The sequence below is a fragment of the Erithacus rubecula genome (assembly GCF_903797595.1).
Source record: "Erithacus rubecula genome assembly, chromosome: 3".
Taxonomy (NCBI): domain Eukaryota; kingdom Metazoa; phylum Chordata; class Aves; order Passeriformes; family Muscicapidae; genus Erithacus; species Erithacus rubecula.
In genome coordinates, this window is record NC_136689.1 from 7,354,842 (window position 1) to 7,374,044 (window position 19,203).

The window sequence follows — 19,203 nt, forward strand, 5'->3', positions numbered from 1 at the left end:
CATCCCATACAGATTATGCAAGGTGTTTATTATATATATACAAACTCACCTTCCATGACCACCACAAGCTTGCAATTTTCAAAACACCTTTAGGTATTTGGACCTACTAATTTGGACCTACTTAGGCAATTTCTACATCTGTGGAAAACTCACCCTAGATTTCCAAAGGCACTCTGGTAAATAAATACCATTTTATTAACAGGGCTAAGTCCCAGTGGAAGTCCAATAGTTTTGAACTTGCAATCAGTGAATAAGGCAGTGTGAATAACTCCTTCGCAGTTGTAGTCATGTTGGAAAATAGAGTCCATCTGTAATTAGATATAAATATGGCCATGACAGTTAAATTAAATCCACTTTATGAGGTCTGACCATAAGAAGTGGCCTCATACTTATCAATTTTATTAAAGCCTTTACATTGTTGGGCTGGTGTAAAAGGCCCTTTATGTCAACAGGAGTCCAGCCCTCTTTGTCTTCTGTGCATGCAAGTATAGCATTGCAAATATTTACCCAATTAGACAGTTAGCTCCACCCGAGTAGGAACAAACAAAAACAACTGCTCATAGCATTCCAGAGAAACAACACAGCACAAGAACAAAGATTTCAGCATGCAAACACAGGCAATCAGCTAACCACAGAACAGCAAAACCAGCAGATTCTTAAATGTTAAAAATTAGGGGCAAGTTCTCTTTGATAACCATAAATCTTCAAGTTGCTGATTCAGACAGTGGTCTGGCTGATTTTTTCCAGCTGAGATTCCTCCAGTGCATGTGAGAAAATTAAATACATATTCAACTGAACAGATGCCCAGACTGGCTGATGAGAAGAGCTTCTCAGATGGGATGCATAGACTTTCTGGCTTCCCGGACAGGACACAGCCATCCATCCAGAGATGTTTTGTGTTGGTTTCTTGTGTTTTCTCTGACAGGGTTACTGGATTTTATTCCTGGTGTTTTTTCTTTCTTGCTGGATGTGGGACATTATTAACCAGTAACACCCCAGAGGTTAATGCCTGTCTGCCCTGAGATCTTTCTGCAATCCCAGCTTCCAGCCTCTGCAACAGACATGAAGGCACCAACCTCAACTTCACAAATGTCACGAGCACCTGACTTGGTGAGGCAATTCCCAAACAAACCTGGACAAACAATGAAACCTGGGTGAGTGCTGCACCAACAAACCATTCTGTATGATAACAGGGTAGAAACATATAGCTGCCCTCTGACCTCACAGGTTCAATCTGTCCTTCCTTCCCTCTAAATAAAGAAAGCAGGAGCTGTTTAATAGTCACAGGACAGAAATGAGCACCTCCCAAGGCCAGCCCAGACAAACTGGGACCTCAGCAGCCTCTGGAGGTACTATTTCCCCCTGCTCTCTCCAAGGGCAACCAAAAGCAACAGCTACTAACTTCAGCACCATTACAGGCATTTATCTGAGCAGAGTGGGCACAGTGCATGATCCTGAACCAAGGATATTGTTACCTGATGTGTTCTGAACTTCTTCAGCACACTGTAGAAGCAACATCCCTAAATATGCCTGAAAATAAGCAAGTGAAGCTGGCAGCATCCAGCTCAGATCATTGACAAGGTTAAGTCTGCCTAGCACTTGATTTGATCTGTTAGTAGGACCTGTAAAAACAGTAAAATTTACAGTGGTGTATTTGAAGCTGCTTTGTAAGATCCAATCCTGCAGTGCAATGATACCAAGAATTACATTAGTGTATAGCTACAACAACTTAGCACTTAATTAGTCCTTAGAGTTTGCATGCAAGTGGCCTGATCTCATTACTGCAAGTGTGTCCTTTTATGAGTAAAAGCTGAAGGGTTTGGCTTTACATAAATACATTTTTCAGCATAACCTAGCTTCAGCAGTTTCTAAAGCATCACTCCAGGCAAAGTTGTAGGCTTCCCATATGCTGCACATTTTAAACTTAAAAGTTCAGCTTGGCAATCTAAATCACGTCTGACAGCAAATTTTTCCACCAAGGTACAGTGAGCTGCATTTAAGAGCACTGATTTAATCACTGACATGGGAATATTAAGATTTTGCCTGAAAACCAGCAATATTTACAGTACTAATCATGAAGCAGCATGTGAGCCACACTTACACACCACATTCTCTCTCTCTCTGATGTTCTCCTCTGCACTGCTCTTCCTGGTTCTACAGGGAGCTTTACACTGGAAAGCTTTTCCCATTACCCTACTCAAACCCAAGACAGCTCTCTGAATATATATCTCAAAAGAATGATGGGGGGGGGGCTAGGTTAGCTCCACATTTTCACATTTTCAGGATGGTAGTCTGGAAAAGGCATTGGCAGTACTTGGGCACCTCCACTGACCTCTCTCAAGCAGTCATAATGTTGCCCTTGCAGATAAGCTACAGATGTCTTAAAGGCCTTTTTTTTTTTTTTTTTTTTTCTACTTCTTTTTTTTCTTTTTTTTTTTTTTTTTTTTTAACTAGTGTGGATTGGGCAGAATCATTCTATGTGAAAAGTTCTGGAAAAAATGTGTTTTCCATATGAGAGGAACAGCTCTGAAGCTCTTGGCCCTTGTGCTCCTGAGTTGAAGGGACATGAGGATGTACAGACATAACCAGAGTGTGTGATACTGAGTCTATTCCTGGTAGACACAGTCTGCTATTTATAGTTATTGCCATGGTAAGGATGGGAAAGCAAGGGGCAGAGCCAAGGATTTCTGATGTGATTTAGACCTTGACCATCTCATCAGACATCGAGGCTGCAGCCAGCTCTCCTAGGTGGGAACAGTCCTTCTGTCCAATAAAGTGAGGAGAGTTTGGAAAATGAGGATGCTGCAAATCTTCCTGTCCTGCATGTCTCCCCACTGCAACACAATAAAATCTAAAATTCAAAGTAAGCTGGAGCACCACCTTTGTGAGGGTTTGATGTTTAACCCTACAGACAAGCATATGAACTCCAGAAGCATCTTCCTCAGGCACATGGCAAGAGTAACTGGGAGGATTGTACCTTAGAGGGAAAGTGCTGGAATTAAGTGTCACAAGAAGAAGGATGTAAAAGGAAGACAGTTCACAATGCAATCAATCCTTTTTATCCTGTGTGGAAATGCCAAATCCAAAGTCACCAAACAAGTGAAAATCATTTAATCTTAAATCAGCCATGGACATGCTTGCTGAGCACACACCTTGGAGGTGCCTTTGTGCAAAGGACTGATGTTATGTAAGGATTGGTGATAGAAATGACTCTAGTTTTCTTCTTTATGCAAGCAATATTTCCATCAAAAAATAAATGCATTTAAAAGACTATGTTCCTTTTGTTTGGTGCTTTATCATGATATTTCTGTTTATTTCCCCCATTTAGTCATTAGTCTTTAGCCTATCATGACTTGGACTACAGGCCACTTGACTAGCTACTCCTTTAAAAAGGCATTACAGTCAGTATTTTTACCCTCAAGGAAACCTGGTCCATAGTGCCCTGCTTTTTATCTCACAGCTAATGTTATTAAAATAAAAAATAAAAAAAAATGGAAGCATCACTTCTAACCTTTAAAGGTGTGGACATCATATAAATAAATGTATAAATGCAAATATAGAAAGATTAGGATATCAACAAATTTAACCACACTTGGATAGAACAGCTTTCCTCAGTAATGATCCTCATGCCAGCCTCACAAACGTACTGTCACCACCAAAGAAGCAACTTTTTCAGCAATATAATCAGCAAACAGTATTTTTTCATAATGAAGTTTAGATTAAATCACCGTTTTGAATAGCAAGTATGAACTCACTGAACTCTCTGCTACATAAATATGCATAACTGTGATGATGAATGAAGTCAGAAGCGAGGCAAAGCACTGCCTTTGTGTCAGGACAGAGGTTCATTGACAGGGAGTCAGTGCCCACAGCTGCATGTGGGATGTTGGCTGGCTAATTATATGATAGTTGTTACACGGATTTATAGACATTTGAAGACTGCAGCCTGCATAGAATTGTTCTTTCTGTTTTGTTCTGGTAAAAGAAAAAGCAGCTAGAGAAACATCGGCAACTAAACAAAAAACCTTCAATTAACATTTGTCACTTGCCCACTACAATATTATTAACTACACAAAGACAGGGCTTTGTTCAGATGTCTCAGGGTTTAATTTCCATGTTCAAGCTCCAGCTATCGTTCCTCACCCTCAGATTACATAAAAGCAGCCAAGTTTTTAAGCTCTGCTCACTGTGGATGACTCACATTATTATACACTAACCACCAACACACTTTGTTTTTGCCCTTTGTTTTACACGCCTGAAGTGTTCTGGCTGGAGTTTGCTGTGTTCAGAGCTTGTACGTTCTGCATCCTGCCTCTTGTACCCTGTAATCACTCCCTGTCCTTCTCCTTTCAGCTTTTAATGAGCTCCTGCACTGGGCCCTGGGCAATGTCACAGAACCACCCTGCAGAACTCAGCACACCCCATCTACCTCTCAGGTGTTCTGACCTCTGAGAAGGAACCTGCAGGGTCCTCATTGGGACCAGTGATATTTAATGTCATTAATGACAAAGACAAAGGGATTGGGGACAGCCTCAGCAGGTTCACAGGTGACACCAAGCTGAGTGGTGCAGTGGCCACACCTGGAGGAACTTGAGAAGTGGCCCACAGGAATCTCCTGTGGTTTAACAAAGCCAAGTGCAAAGTGCTGGGTTGAGGCCCTGCCAGAAACAACCCAGGCTGCAGGATGAACAGGTCCTGAGGGATTTGGGGGTGCTGGTGGATGAGGAACTGGACATGACCTGGCCATGTGCACTCACACCCATGTCCTGGGCTCATCCAAAGCACTGAGGGCAGCAGGGAGAGGGAGGGGATTCTGCCTCTCTGTTCCGGTGAGACCCCCACCCGCAGGGCTGCATCCAGCTCTGGGGTCCCCAGCAGGAAGGACATGGACCTGGAGGAGGCCACCAAGAGGATCAGAGGGATGGAGCACTTCTCTTACAAGGAAAGGCTGAGAGAATTGGGATTGCTCAGCCTGAAAAAGTCTTCAAGGTGACCTAAATGTGACCTTCCAGTACCTGAAGGGAGCCCACAAAAAAAATGGAGAGGAACTTCTTACAAGAGGCTGGAGGAGAGTACAAGGGGAAATAGCTTCACCTTGAGAGTAGGTTTAGATTAGATATCAGGAAGAAATTCTTTACTGTGAGTGTGGTGAGACACTGGCACAGGTTGCCAAGGGAATTTGTGATGTCCCGTGCTGGGAAGTGTTCAGTGCCAGGTTGGATGGAGCTCTGAGCAACCTGGACTAGGGGAAGGTGTCCCTGCCCATGGCAGGGGGGTTGGAACAAGATGATCTTTAAGGTCCATTCCAACCCATGCCATTCTATGATCCTGTGATCTGCAGCCTTTGCTGCAGGGTCCTGAGAATTCACACAACTACACTGGAGACCTCTGATAAAGCAAAGAACTCAGGATGACAGACTGCTGCTGATGTCAAAAGATTTTTTGAACTCTTGTACGTAGGATTGGCATGGGGAATCAAACAATGAATGTCACTAAATCCTTTTATGGAGACACAGGAGATTAAGGCTGAGCATATGACTTGGAAGGTTTCTATTCTCTGTATCAATAGGAGAAAGTCTTGAAGGTGAATAAAGTTAAAAAAAAATCTCCAGTGAAGCAGAGGGAAAAGAGTTTTACACATAAAACAAGCCTTGCTCTGTGATTCTCCACCACTGCCTTTCCAGCTTTTATCAGCAGACAGCTCATATTTTGATTTGGTTTAAGTAGGGAGAAAAATAAATTGTCCAAGTATCCTCAGCTTCCCCCATAAGAGGCCCATGAGACAATCCTCATGAGGCAAGCACATTGTCAAATTCTAGAACATCACAGAGTTTAATACAGAAAGTGTGAAAGAACAGGTGAAATTATTTATTTATGTAATGAGTAGCAATGCTGAGTACTTAGAGATTCTGCTGCCTTTGCTAAGGGATGAGATAAAAATAACGATGTCATTAATCTTACAAAGACATGTGAGCTCTTCTTTCCAGAAATAACTGGTAAGCATAAAATTTCAGGCATTAATCAAAGCATGCTGAGGCCTAACCTTCTTTAGGATTCCAAAAAGAAATGTAAAGCAACAGGACTGTAAAGCAACATGAACAAAATGGGCATTTAACCTCTATTCTAAGTAGGTAACTTCAGGGAAAATATGCTCAGGGACAGGTTATTGAATAGAGTAGATTGGCACTGATTCAGCTGGTTTTAGCAAAGCTGCAGCAAGTTTTATCCTCTCAGAAGTTGGTCTCTGCTGCCTGAAAGAAACCAGGAAGAAAGAAGGCACCACCACATGATATCATGAATATGAAAAAAAATATATATAAAATATTCAAATAAAATATTCTGCAGGAAGTAGCAAAAGAGACATACCCATGAGGGAAGGAAAAACACAGGATGAAAAAAAAATGCTTAAGAGGTTTTTTCAGGAAGGAAAACTAGCAGATACAGCACAAGGGAATGTAAGCTCTGTCCAAACATTGAGAATATGGGCAAGATTCAGAGGGAGAATTTAAATGCAGAAAGATGTTTTTTCAAATAAAGTAGAGATGCAGCACAAGCAAGGATGAATTATATTTGTTTCCCATAGGCCAAGTCCAGGAAGAGATTTCCTACAAAGACAAATCATTTTATCTCAGATACACAGTCCTGTTGATAAATCTCAAAATGATTCACCAAGAAAGAGTATTTCCCAGGGAATGAGTTCTAGCTCTTATTTAGAGCTGCCAAAGGTGTTGCTTAGTGGTCTGGGGATGCAGATAAATTGTCTGTGTCAATTCAAAGCTCGTACACAGTTGCCATGAGGGGAACTGTTACGTTTCCATGTGATTTTCTGAAACAAATCAAACCTTTCTGCAGAGGAACCCATAAAAAGCTGACAATATATTAAGGCTGTTTTCTCTCAAAATAGTTGACTCAAACTTTTTGTGCAGATCCAACTGGGTCAGAAAAAATAAAGAGAAATATATCATGTCTTTAAAAATATGACAGAAGAATACAAACAATTTTAGCTTATGAAACTAAAACCAAAAGCTGTTTCAGTACAATAAATAGCAATGGAAACTGAGTATTTACAATTCCATGTACAGAGGACACACATACCTTGGTTCAGCAATAATGTCTGCAAGATATTACAGGGGTGATCCCAGCTGGCATTAAGAGAAAAATACTGTGCTCATCTGTCACTTCCAAAAGTGGCACTAATAATCAGTATATTTTCCAAAGGCACTTTTCTCAGCAGGATCACATATGCCAACTCTTTTCAACTGAGCTAGAAATGAGCAGGGATCAGAAGGGATGGCCATATCCCAGGTTAATTTTACTCTTCATTATATGCAGAGAAGACCTGCCTCTTTCCATATCTTTAACTGATTTCATGTATTTTATTTGCTATGTTTAACACATCAGTGAAAGACAACTGGAACCATCACTTAACACTGATCCTGGACCATCATTCTGCCCATCACAGGCATGTCTAACACCTATTCTTAAATCCTCAGTGCCAGCTCTTGGGAAACCTTTGGGTCCTATATTCCTTCCAAGTGTAATGATGGCACATCTCATGTGAAACGAAGATCTGGTGGCTCCAGTGAGGCCAGCTGATAAACAAGAAGCCCAGCTATTCCTACTGCACACCAGCCTCCATGTGTCCTGGAGAACCAGCACCTTAAAGAGGATGTCTGGGAGCTGAGTCCTGCTCTGTGTACTCATTTTTTGATGCTGAACTCTACCATAATGTATATTAACCATGCCTGACGGGCCTCTCCCCAAACTCTTGCAGAGTCCAGAGGCATTGTATTGAACTGGTTTTTTGTTGTTTTAGTCTGGGAGGATTGTGACCCGAGCTTTGCCAGTGCTGGCAGAGCAGCTGCTCAGGCTGTCAGGGAACAGTCAGGAGCCTGGGATCCTCCAGTCACCCCATGGCTGGTCGCTGACACAGAACCTGCCTTTGGCACACCATATTACAGAGTCATGGGCTTGGCAGGATCCCCTTACACCATTGAAATGATGACAGAGATCCCTGATCCCTTCGCCTTCAGGAGAGACCACAGCAGATGCCTTCAACCTTCCCCTTACTAAGTGCCATCTCCCAAAGGGACACGCAGCAGGCTGGGCAAGCACACAAGGGCTGGGCTGCAAAGGTCACCGACACGTGGCCTTAAGATGAGGCTGGGGAGATTGAGACTAGATAGTCAAAAAAGAGAAAAAGAAAGGAAAAGGAAAAGGAAAAGGAAAAGGAAAAGGAAAAGGAAAAGGAAAAGGAAAAGGAAAAGGAAAAGGAAAAGGAAAAGGAAAATCACTTTTAGGGTGGTCAGGCATTGGGGTAAGCTGCCCAGGGAGGTGGTGGGGTCACCCTGGAGATCTTCAAGAGGGTCTGGGTGATGTGGCTTAGTGGTTTAAGGGCTGCAGTGGCGGCACTGGGTTGACAGTCGGACCTTAAAGGTCCCTTCCAACCTCGACCATTCTCCGATTCTTTTACCCCGCCAGCATCTCCATCCCTCTGCCGCCCTCCCGTCCCGCTCGGGGCCGCGCATCCCGGCGCGCTCCCGCCCCGCCGCGGCCCCGCTGGGCGCGCTCGCCGCGCGGGGGGCGGGTGGTGTGTGCGCACGTCATATCAGCCGCCCGCCCGCCATTGGCGGAGCCGCCTCACCCGAGCGGGGCCGCGGCCGCCCGGGGCCGGCGCTGCGCTCCCGCGCCCGGCGCTCGCCCCGCCCGCCGGGGAGGGCACGGCGCGGGGCGGGCGGGGCGGCGGAGCGCGGCGCAGCGGGGCGGCGGGCCCGGCGCTGCCTGCGGCCGCGGGTAGGTCGGCGGCGGGTAACGTGACATCGGCGGCTCGGGGTTTATAAACCTTACCCGGGGCGCAGGACGGTGGCGCGCAGCCGGCAGGGCCGAGGTGAGCGGGACCCGGGGACAGACAGACAGGCGGGCCCGGGTAGCGCAGCGAGCCCTGGCTCCGCGGGGTCCGTGTCCTCCCGGGGTCGCTCGGTGGGTCGGGTCTGGCCGCATCCCCCAGCGCGGTGGTGCTGGCGCTGTGTGCCGGTGCGGGGGGCGCGCCCGTCTGACCCGCAGCTCGGGGCTTTACTGTGTGCGTGTGTGTGTTGCAGGACTCCGGAGAAGCCAATGCCCAGGCTGGAGAGCTGCGCCTGGAGCTGTTCCTGCACGGCCCGAGGAAGGCACAGGAGGCAGCTGGGGGACACGGCGGCGGAGCTGGCCGCCAAGGTGGGCGAGATGCTGGGCTCCTCCGCGTCCAGCCCCTCGCTGCCGCGGGCGGGGCGCGGAGCTCGCAGCCCCAGCACCTCCAGCGCCGGCAGCACCAGCAGCAGCGCCAGCAGCACCTTGAACTGGAGTCAGCACCTGGTGCAGAGGAGCGTGGTGCTCTTCGTCGTGGGTGCTTTCATGGCCCTGGTGCTGAACTTGCTGCAGATCCAGCGGAATGTGACTTTGTTTCCTGACGAGGTGATTTCTACTCTCTTCTCCTCCGCCTGGTGGGTGCCCCCGTGCTGCGGCACAGCAGCAGGTGAGTGGCTGACCTCCACGAGTGATTTTTGGTTTTTCCTCATGCTCGTGGAGGAAGAGAGGCGGTGGGGCTGAATGCGTGATCCGTGCGCGTGGGAGCCCCGCACTTCCATCACGCAGCGAGTGATGCGAACTCGGGCTTTTGGGAGGATGCGCGCTCAGCGTTACCCCGCGGGTCCGCGGGCCCTTGCTGAGCCGGTGCGCCCCGCCCCGGGTGGAGCGGGGGGACTCTCCCCGGCCGGCAGCGCGGGTACGGGCCGGGCCGCGGGGTGAGCGCGGGGTTCGGGTTCGGGCCCGGGGTGCCCGCGGCTTCCCGCGCGTCCCCGGTGCCCCCGCCCCGCGCGGCCCCGCCCCCCAACGCCCATTGGCTGCCGCCGAACTGGTGAGTGGCGGGCGGCGCTCGCCATTGGCTGCGGCCGCGACAGGCCACGGGCTGGGCCACAACAAGGAAGTCACATGCGGCGGCGCGCGCGGCCCTGTCACCGGCCCGGGCCCAGACCCGGCACAGTCCTGACCCCCATCACTGCCACCGGCACGGGCACTGTCACCATCCTGACCCCCATCACTGCCACCGGCGCGGGCACTGTCACCATCCTGACCCCCATCACTGCCACCGGCACGGGCACTGTCACCATCCTGACCCCCATCACTGCCACCGGCACGGGCACTGTCACCATCCTGACCCCCATCACTGCCACCGGCACGGGCACTGTCACCATCCTGACCCCCATCACTGCCACCGGCACGGGCACTGTCACCATCCTGACCCCCATCACTGCCACCGGCACGGGCACTGTCACCATCCTGACCCCCCATCACTGCCACCGGCACGGGCACTGTCACCATCCTGACCCCCATCACTGCCACCGGCACGGGCACTGTCACCATCCTGACCCCCGCCCCTGGTACCTGGCATTATCCTGGCCCCCACCCCTGTCACCAGCCCGGCCCTGTCACTGTCCTGGCCACTGCCCAGTGCCCCTTTCCCAGTGCCCCTTTCAGCTGCCTCTTTCTGCCCCTTGCCCCTGTGACCTGCTGTCCCCACCACCTGCTTGCTCTCAGCACTTTGCCTGCTGCTCCTGTCACCTAACCGTGCCCTGCCTCTTGTCCCTGTCCTCTGCCCTGCCTGTCCCTTGCCCCCTGCCCACCCCTCCCTGGTGCTGGGCAGATACCACAGAGGGCTCAGGTGACACTGTGATTGTCACAGCAGCTGGCACATACCTCGTGCTTTATCATTCATAACCCCCCCCCAGTCCATATCTAGAGAAAAACAAGGTTTTGGTGAATGGTTGGAGGATTAAAAAGGAGTTAAACTTCAGGAAATAAATCCACTGCAATAGTTTTTAATTTGCATTGAAAGTACTTTAAACAGCTCCTGCCTGTTTTTGTTTAATGCAGTTAAGTGATTTCTGTTTGATCACACAGCAAATGATAAACCATAAACTTGAATGATTAATGAGCTGTGTAGCAAAAAGGATGGCCTGAGATATTCTCCAATGAGAGTTCTCATTGTCCTGTCACAGTTGGATTAAACTTTGGAATTCAGCCGTTATCATAAGCCGAAAGTCCTGGTAGCTGGCATCAGAGTAATGAAGCTGTTTCAGAACGTGTCTCTCTTGGAATAGTATGTTCTGTACCCTTCATAACATAGAATTTATTGCTCTTAGGAGTTTAAGGGATTAAAAGAAAAAAAAAAAAAAAGATATAGCAGGAAAGGAAATTAATAAACTCAGAAGTTGCACTCAGTAAAAGCAGCATGTTGTTGATGACAACACAGGGAGCTGCATTCTTTAGAAGAATGAAACTGGTGTGTGTGCTAGCAACTGAGCTAACACTAGCCCATGTTTTTCTTCTGCAATGAACTTTCAGACTGATAAGGCTGAAAAATGCTTTATGAAGATAAAAACTTTTCCTGGTTAATTGTATGAGTAGTTATTTTTTCCCTGATATAAATAGATTGATGGCAGCTGCTTGTTTAAGTTCAGCTCTGCTTCTGTTTGGTATCAAAATTCATCTGACGTGGACAGGAGCACTGGGCTGACTTACAGCCCAGCAGAAGGAGAGAAAGCAGTTCTGCTAATAAACTTAGAAGTCCAGGCAAGTGTTTAACTCAGGGCCTGATTCACAGCTGATGAATCATGTTCATAAAGCTGTCAGCCCTGCACGTGAGCAATGAACACATATTCCACTCCTCACAAAGCTTTTATTATGCTTTGCTTTTATTGGTACAAGCATTTGCTCAGGATGTCAAATGACAAATCTCTTTAAACAAAAGGAGCTTCAAGTCAGGCACCTTAACAATGCAATGTATATTTAAATGTTCAAAGACAGCCCTGCTTGTTGGAGCAGGGTTTTTACTTCTCTCAAGTAGAAAAGGCAGGTAATAATCGTGTTTTCTTCATCAGGCTTACAGCGGTGTGATGAGCACCTTGCTGCTTTCTCGAGCACTTAGATGCCAAGCTAGTATTTGATATGGAGTGATCATTGCCTAGCAGCTGGTCCAAGTGCTGTTCCCTCTCTTGCAGCTGTGGTTGGCCTGCTGTACCCCTGCATCGACAGCCACCTCGGGGAGCCCCACAAGTTCAAGCGGGAGTGGGCCAGCGTCATGCGCTGCATCGCCGTCTTCGTGGGCATCAACCACGCCAGTGCTGTATCCTTTGCTGCTCTTGGCTCCCTGGGCTTGCTCTGTGTTCCTCACTGCCTGCCACTCAGGGCTGGGGGAGGTTGGGAAGGTCAGGGTGGTGCTTCTGGCACAGGAGGTCTGTGAGACCTGCTGTGCACCACAGTGTATAGCACTGAATCGGAGAATGTATAACACTGTAAGCACAGCTCACTGAAAATATTATGAGAGGGAAGAGGGATTGACATCATGGTATGTCTTGTATAACTGCAAGCATGACACTGTAAGTTGTATTTTCATCTAGATCTGACCTACATATCAAAGTTAGCACAACTAACTAGTGATGTGCTAGTGAGAAACACGAAGTAAGTGTTCTTTGTGGTGGCTTGAGCAGAAAACGTAAATCAGCTGGATTACCCAGGTTACTTAGACAAAAATCCATCAAAGTTAAATGTTTTTAAATGTAGCATATTCTCTAGATGGTCTGTGTGACAAAAATTGATGTTGACTTCACAGTCAGGGTCCAGTCAGAGTTAACAAGAGCTGTGATTACTTGGCAGGTCTGAAAACCAAATCCTAAATGTATTGTGTTTAAAGAGAGAGAATTGTACTTGCTTTCAGTTTCAGTTCTCCCTTGTTCAATTTCAGCAACAGGATGTCTACAGACTTAAAAAGCACTGTCCTTAACATCTTTTTCCAGAAACTAGACTTTGCAAACAACGTCCAGCTGTCCCTGACTCTGGCAGCCTTGTCACTGGGGCTGTGGTGGACATTTGATCGTTCAAGAAGTGGTCTCGGACTTGGAATAACAATAGCCTTTGTAGCAACACTGATAACCCAGTTTCTTGTATATAATGGTGTTTATCAGTAAGTCATGCTTTAAAATACAATTTCAATTCTCCTGTCTTGACTAAAAGCATGGGTGCACATGAACTGGAATTTAGTTGTTACCATAGTTGGCACATTCTTACAAAAAGATGTTCAGTTTTTCTAAGATAGTGGTCCAGTTGTTCCAAATGCCCAGACTGAGAACTGCAGGTGGAAAGTGGAGAGCAGGTAAATTGGGATGTGTGTTGAAGTGGTAGCACCTCAGAAAAATGAACTTCTGCTGACTCTCAGCAGAGTGAGTTTCTAAACTTTACTGGCTAAGATAGGGGTTTAAAAGCTTATGAAGTTTGCAGACATAATTTGGTCTCCCATTTTCAATCTCCTCTTTTGTTGCTTTTTTTTTTTTTTTTTTTTGTGCCCAGGTAGAGAATTCTGTAGCATTGGGTTAGCAGTGTGTAAGATGATGAAACTTTCTTGCCTCTAACTTTCTAACTTCCTTCCCTTTTCTTTACTAGGTATACATCCCCAGATTTCCTTTACATCCGTTCTTGGCTTCCATGTATATTTTTCTCAGGAGGTGTGACTGTAGGAAACATAGGACGCCAGCTGGCTATGGTAATTACTGCATAATTAGTAGTTTTCTTAACAATCCAAATGCCTTCCATTGTTGTCAGTCCAAGAACAAACTATGCCTTGAAGGGTATGACTCACAAACTGACAGAGTTAAATAGATGTATTCCTAAGAGCTGAACTGTAAGCAGACAACCTGTGTTGCCAGTAGAGTGGGTATTGTCTCAGGAAGTGTTTGAATAGCTTTTGTATTTAACTTTTTCCAGCAGCAGCCTAAATAAGACTGGAATCAGTACATTGTTCCTGCTCTATCAGTATTTATAATTAACATCTAGGGTAGCTGGAGAACTGAGACACTGCTGGGCTTTCTTTAATTATTCATGCACAAAAATACATATAGGGAGATGTCCCTATATAGCATCAAATTCCATTGCTCCAGAATCAAATATTCTCTTGCTGGTTACTTCAGACATTATTGAAATATCACTCCATATATGGGATAATGTAAATTGCTGTCTTGTTTGCCAGGTTCTTAAGGAATTATTTCCTGGTGGCAGACTGGAGAGTAAACCTGGCTGTGTGTTTGCACATCAGCCCAAGGCCTGGTGGTGAAAAATATTCTGACACTGATGGATAATAATCATCAGTATTGTGTTGATTTAACTTTTGTCTTCTATGCTATGTAACGCCTGTATCCTGGAAAACATCCTTCAAATATTTAACTTTCCTGAGGCTGCTCTGATTTAGGTGCCTTCAATTTTTACTGAAGGAAGGGCATTTGAGGTTCTTTAAAGCACAAGTTTAGTACTCCCCCTTCAAATCCTACTGATGCATACAATCTGCATTTGGGTTTATTTAGGACTACTTGTATGGGGGGAAGAGGAAGCATAATTTCTCATTTTAAATTTGCCACACATCAAGTGAAAATCATACATGAACTCAAGTCTATTTAAGCTTTGATATTGCAGCAGAATCTCAAAATACAATTATAGTTGGTTTTATGCTACAGTTCTATATTCCACACAGTGCTTCCAGTTGCTCTGCTGCTCCTGTTAGAAAGCACAGGAAGGGAGCCTTAAACTAAAAAGAGCTAAAATGAATTTAGACACATATAACTTTTTTCCTTTGATATCATTTCACCTGGCAACTTACCTGAGTGTAGTTAAAATCAGCCTGGATCCTGCCTGCAGCTTTCCTGTCAATCTTGTCATCTTCCTTATAAAGAAAGGGGAAAGTTGGCAGTGCAGATCTCTCTATTCTGGTTATTTGCAGGTATCTTCTTATGTGTTTTACATTGCCATTACTTAGTCAGGAAAAACTTGGAGAAGTGCAATGTTTTCATAGGAACACTTCTGCAAGTCTGTGAAGTATACCATGCTGGAAATCCAAAGAAGTAGAGTCTGTAATTCAGTCAGCCACATCTTTCTTCTAGATTGGTAATTCGAAAACACCAGTCTGTTTTGTCAGCCTTTGTGGATGTAGCATTTGTTTAACCCATACTTGAATAAAACAGTTATTTCTCTAGCTATATAGAGCTACATGTGACAGGTATTTTTAGGGTTTGTCCAGAGAAGAAGATGGTACCTGTGGAAATTAATGGAGTAAAGTTGCTTTGCTTCTTCTTCAGCCCCTGTCCAGCTTTTCCAGTTAGAAATGAAAAGTGTCCCTGAGCCATCTCCTGCCTTGCTGATAAATGTTAGCTGGGAGATGCTTGCTGCTCCCATGAACTAACAAAGTGCAGTGTGACCTTTCAGCAAACCTGCTGTCAGCAGAGACTTTGGAGTTTTGTTTGATTTGTTGGCTTTTTTGCTACCAGCTTGAGGATGAAAGCCAGTGTTGTAGTAGGTTTTATAGCAAAAGAAGAGGTGAAGGTGCTGCTGCTGCCACTTCTTTCTGCTCATTATGACACCTAGAGTTGCTCATTAGCTGGGTTACGTGGGTGGCAACACTTCATTTTGAGTTGTAACCATCATTCTCAGCATCTGACAAATTAGGGTGGTGTTCAGAACTTGGGCCTCACAAGTATCTATTGTGTACTGGTGCTAGAGGCTGGAGAACTGAGAATGCATTCAGTACTTGAAAATATATTTGCATTTTGACCTTAGAAAGAGAACATGTTACAAGCTTTGTTTCAAAGAAAAATGGGTGAAATATGTCATAGTGACCCTACTACAGGGTTCCATACTAGAAAAGGGACTTAGGAAGAAATTAGTAACTCTCTGATACCAGGCTTTGGCTGAAAAATAAAGTAACTTGTGGTGAAAGGCAGTTTGAAAAAGGGCTGTTAAAACTGAATTAGTGTCCATTAAGTGAAGTGTTAAGTGCCTTCTGCTTAGAAAGAAACTGAGATAGAGGAAAGATAACAAAGTTTTACAAAAAGCTGTGCAATTGACAAATGGATTTTTTGGATGCACTGATTGAGGCAACAAACACCCATAGTGTTTTTTTTTTTGTTTTTTTAACACAGTTAGGGAACACATCCTCGTTAAGCTTTTATAAGACACTGTGCTTGCTAGGTCATTGTCAGCCTAACTGGAGTTACTTGACTATTTAATAATTGAAAATACTGCATAATGTAGTCACTTATCAGATGGCATTAAAACCTAACATGTGTTTGATGTTTTTTATCCATAGGGTATTCCAGAGAAACCACATAATGACTAAGCCTTTGAAGAAGAATACCCAGTGCCAGTGTGAAAGCAACATTATGAAGATGTGTTCCTTTCTAAAACTGAAGATTATTTAGAAGAAATAATCTCTTTATGGGCTCACTGCACAAATGACTTGTGGGGGAAAAAAAAAATATTAATCCACTCTTAGAATAGCCAAGTGAAATTAACTGCTTATCTTGAAATCTTACCCTGATTTACCACATAAGCATTTGCATATGGCTGTTCTCTGGAAGAGTTTAACACCAAGTGCATACAACTGTTGAGGCTGAGTGGCAGTTTTCCAAGTATTAGATTCCACTGTAAGTTATTGAATCAGCTGCCATGTTTTAAAGCCTTGAAACTGAAATTTAATTACAAGCTCTTGTATCAGTGCCCAAAGGAAGTAGATCGATGGTGCTTAACAATGATGAAGTATGGTTTAATAGGAATAGTATTTATCCAAATCTTTAAAAAATAGGGTTATTTAAAAATAAGAGTGATCCAAACAGATTAAAGGCATTGCACTAATGCTTTTAGGAGTCTTATGAAGGAATCATGCCCTTACTTGTAATGCTGCATTAAGTTTCTGTCTTTGACAGTGGAGAGAGTTTGAGGGATGAGAGGTTGGAAACCTTAGTTTGGAATTTCTAAATTACTTCAGTATGAGAAGTGAACACTGGAGACAATCTTGTTCAAACGTGAATCTTTATCAAGAGATTCCAACTGGAAATTTCATTACTCCTGAGGCTTGCAGTTAGATTTGCAAGAATCAAGTTCTGGCCACAGTTCAGTAAGAAATCTAAGTGTGTGTGACTACCCCTGCTTAATGTTAGACACCTGCTTCAGTGTCTCACCAAAGGACATCTTAAGTATCTCAAATGTCTGGTGTCACTGAAAAAACATGCATTGCATGTCATTGCTTGGCCATCAACTTCCATTTGTCATTTCCTCCTAGAGCTGTCCTTTGAATCCAGGTTTGGACTGAAATTATTAGAAACAGAATTGGGCCTCAAATTTGATTTAAACTGTATGTGAAGAATAGCAAACAGCTTGTTTTCTCAGATCATTTTCTGAAAGAGATCACTACTTGTTTTTACACAACCCTATAGAACTTGCAATCTGTGATTGCCTTCTTAAAAACAAAAAGTGCTTATGTCACTGCATTAAATATTTGGTGTTTCTTAATACATAGTTCTGGTGAGCACAACATATTCATTTGATAGCTTAGACCACAGGAGACCTAAATAGCAAGTATTAGGTCTTAAAAGTTGAAGTGCAATGTACAGTAAGTCTGAGCCTCAAGTTCTCTTCAATATCGATCATTTCTTATGAGAGATTAAAGAGAAAAGGGTTCTGAGTTCATTTCAATGCTGCATGGAGTCAAATGGAGCAATAATTTATTTAACTAGTAAAGCTAGTTTTGTTGTATCTTACATTGAACCCAAATTTTTAGAAATACTCCAGTTTTGTGGTTATGGTGTACTTGTAAACTTTTATGGATTTGCCTTTTTGTATTAAGTTTGTTTTTGTTTTTTTTTTTCTTGTGTTCTTTTCCAATCTTATATGGCTTGAGTTATAGTTAGAGGCATCAGTTAAAGGTTGAACCATCTAAACAGAAGTTGAGGCCAGGTCTCTGTTCTGGCTGGTTTTGCTCTTCTAAGAGAATGCTAGCAAGAAAAGTTTAGCACAAAGTCTGTGCTACAGAGCAGACCCCAATTCTAACCTTGCTTTGGTGTAAATCAAGAGTAATTTCATTGGTATAAGATCAGATCCTTCCTTAAATGTTCAGAAACTAAATAATCAAATTTTATAACTACTTGAAGAGATCAGGATGGGTTCTGAACTGTTTAAGAAGCTGCTGCCTTGCTGGAGATACAGCTTTGTAACCATCTTGAAACCCATTTCAAAATGTTATAAAACCAGATTTAAGTAAAGCTGGCAGTGATCTCTATAGATATTTGATAGAGAAGATTCTAAGATTTATTTGTAAAGACTGAAACTAAATCTGTATCTGTTAGAAATAATGCAGCCAAAAATATAAGTCAAAAGTTCATTTTTTGCCAATACTTCTGAGTATCTTAACCAAAGTGATTTAAGTTTGGAAGAGGTGGGGAGGGGAGTGAAGAAAATTTGCACTATTCTGAATTTGAACACTTAAATTCTCATTCTTACTGATAAGTTTTCAGCGGTGTGTTTGGTTTTACACTTTTTTTACTATTAAAGTTTTAAGATCAAACCATGTTTGCCTTGGATTCTCTGTGCTCTCATTATGCAGGAATCTTTTTCTTGAAAAGGACAGTTGTTATGGTTGCATAACAAATATTCAGTCATGCATATGCAGTGGTTTAAAAAAAAAAAAAAAAATCCTAAACTGAACTTGGCAAGCTTCAGCATGGGTTGTACAGTTGAAGAAAAACAGCCTTGCTATTGTAGCAGGAAAGCAGAATAAGTGTGTCATGGTTTTGTGGGTTAAAGTACAGAATCTTCCTGCTATTGTCTTCCAAAATGCTGAACTTCATAATCTGAAACAAAATATAGAGGGGGCAGGGTAAGCATGTGAATTCCTGTTGTGGTTTGGTTGTCTGCAGCAGTGATTACTAAAGTCTGAAGCATCCTGAAGAATGCAAGCTAACAATGAGCTGCTAAGGCTAAGAAACTCTAATAGCAGCTCTCAAATTTAGACCAAAAGTCTTAAATTTTACTGCATTTAAGACTTCTAGAAGTTGCTGCATTTTCAGTGGAAACAGTAGAATGACTTTTTGGTCAGTTTTCAGTTGGCTTAGCTGAATTCATTAGGAATTTCTTAGCTTTTTCAGTTTAAATAACCTGTGTTTGTTTAACCTCAGTGTAGCAGCTGAGGAGGTGTTAGCAGCTCCAATCTGATGGCCCACGTTCTCCAGGTACATTGATTTCCCTGAAACTGCACTCAAATTTTGTGAAAAGGAATTAAATATATTTTTTATGTGTGTTAATATATATATATATATAAGATTGTGAGAGACAGCCTAGTCTTGGATAACTAAA

General features: G+C 44.0%; 1 protein-coding gene and 1 long non-coding RNA gene across 3 annotated transcripts; both read left to right on the forward strand.

Moving 5' to 3' along the window:
• The first annotated feature begins 1,015 nt into the window (after window positions 1-1,015).
• LOC306800263 lies at window positions 1,016-3,271 on the forward strand. Its single transcript, XR_013773788.1, has 2 exons — window positions 1,016-1,154; window positions 2,455-3,271. It is a non-coding gene; the product is annotated as an uncharacterized lncRNA (long non-coding RNA).
• Window positions 3,272-8,698: 5,427 nt separating this feature from the next.
• On the forward strand, window positions 8,699-18,415 carry INSIG1 (insulin induced gene 1). Of its 2 annotated transcripts, none has more exons than XM_079299474.1 (6): window positions 8,699-8,793; window positions 9,099-9,511; window positions 12,036-12,160; window positions 12,831-12,997; window positions 13,474-13,573; window positions 16,163-18,415. In XM_079299474.1, the coding sequence occupies exons 2-6, from the start codon at window positions 9,115-9,117 to the stop codon at window positions 16,190-16,192; spliced, it is 819 nt and encodes a 272-aa protein (XP_079155600.1). In that variant the 5' UTR covers window positions 8,699-8,793; window positions 9,099-9,114; the 3' UTR covers window positions 16,193-18,415. The 2 variants fall into 2 exon arrangements, with proteins under 2 accessions (XP_079155600.1, XP_079155599.1); XM_079299473.1 differs by having other exon boundaries at window positions 8,761-8,887.
• Window positions 18,416-19,203: the final 788 nt, after the last annotated feature.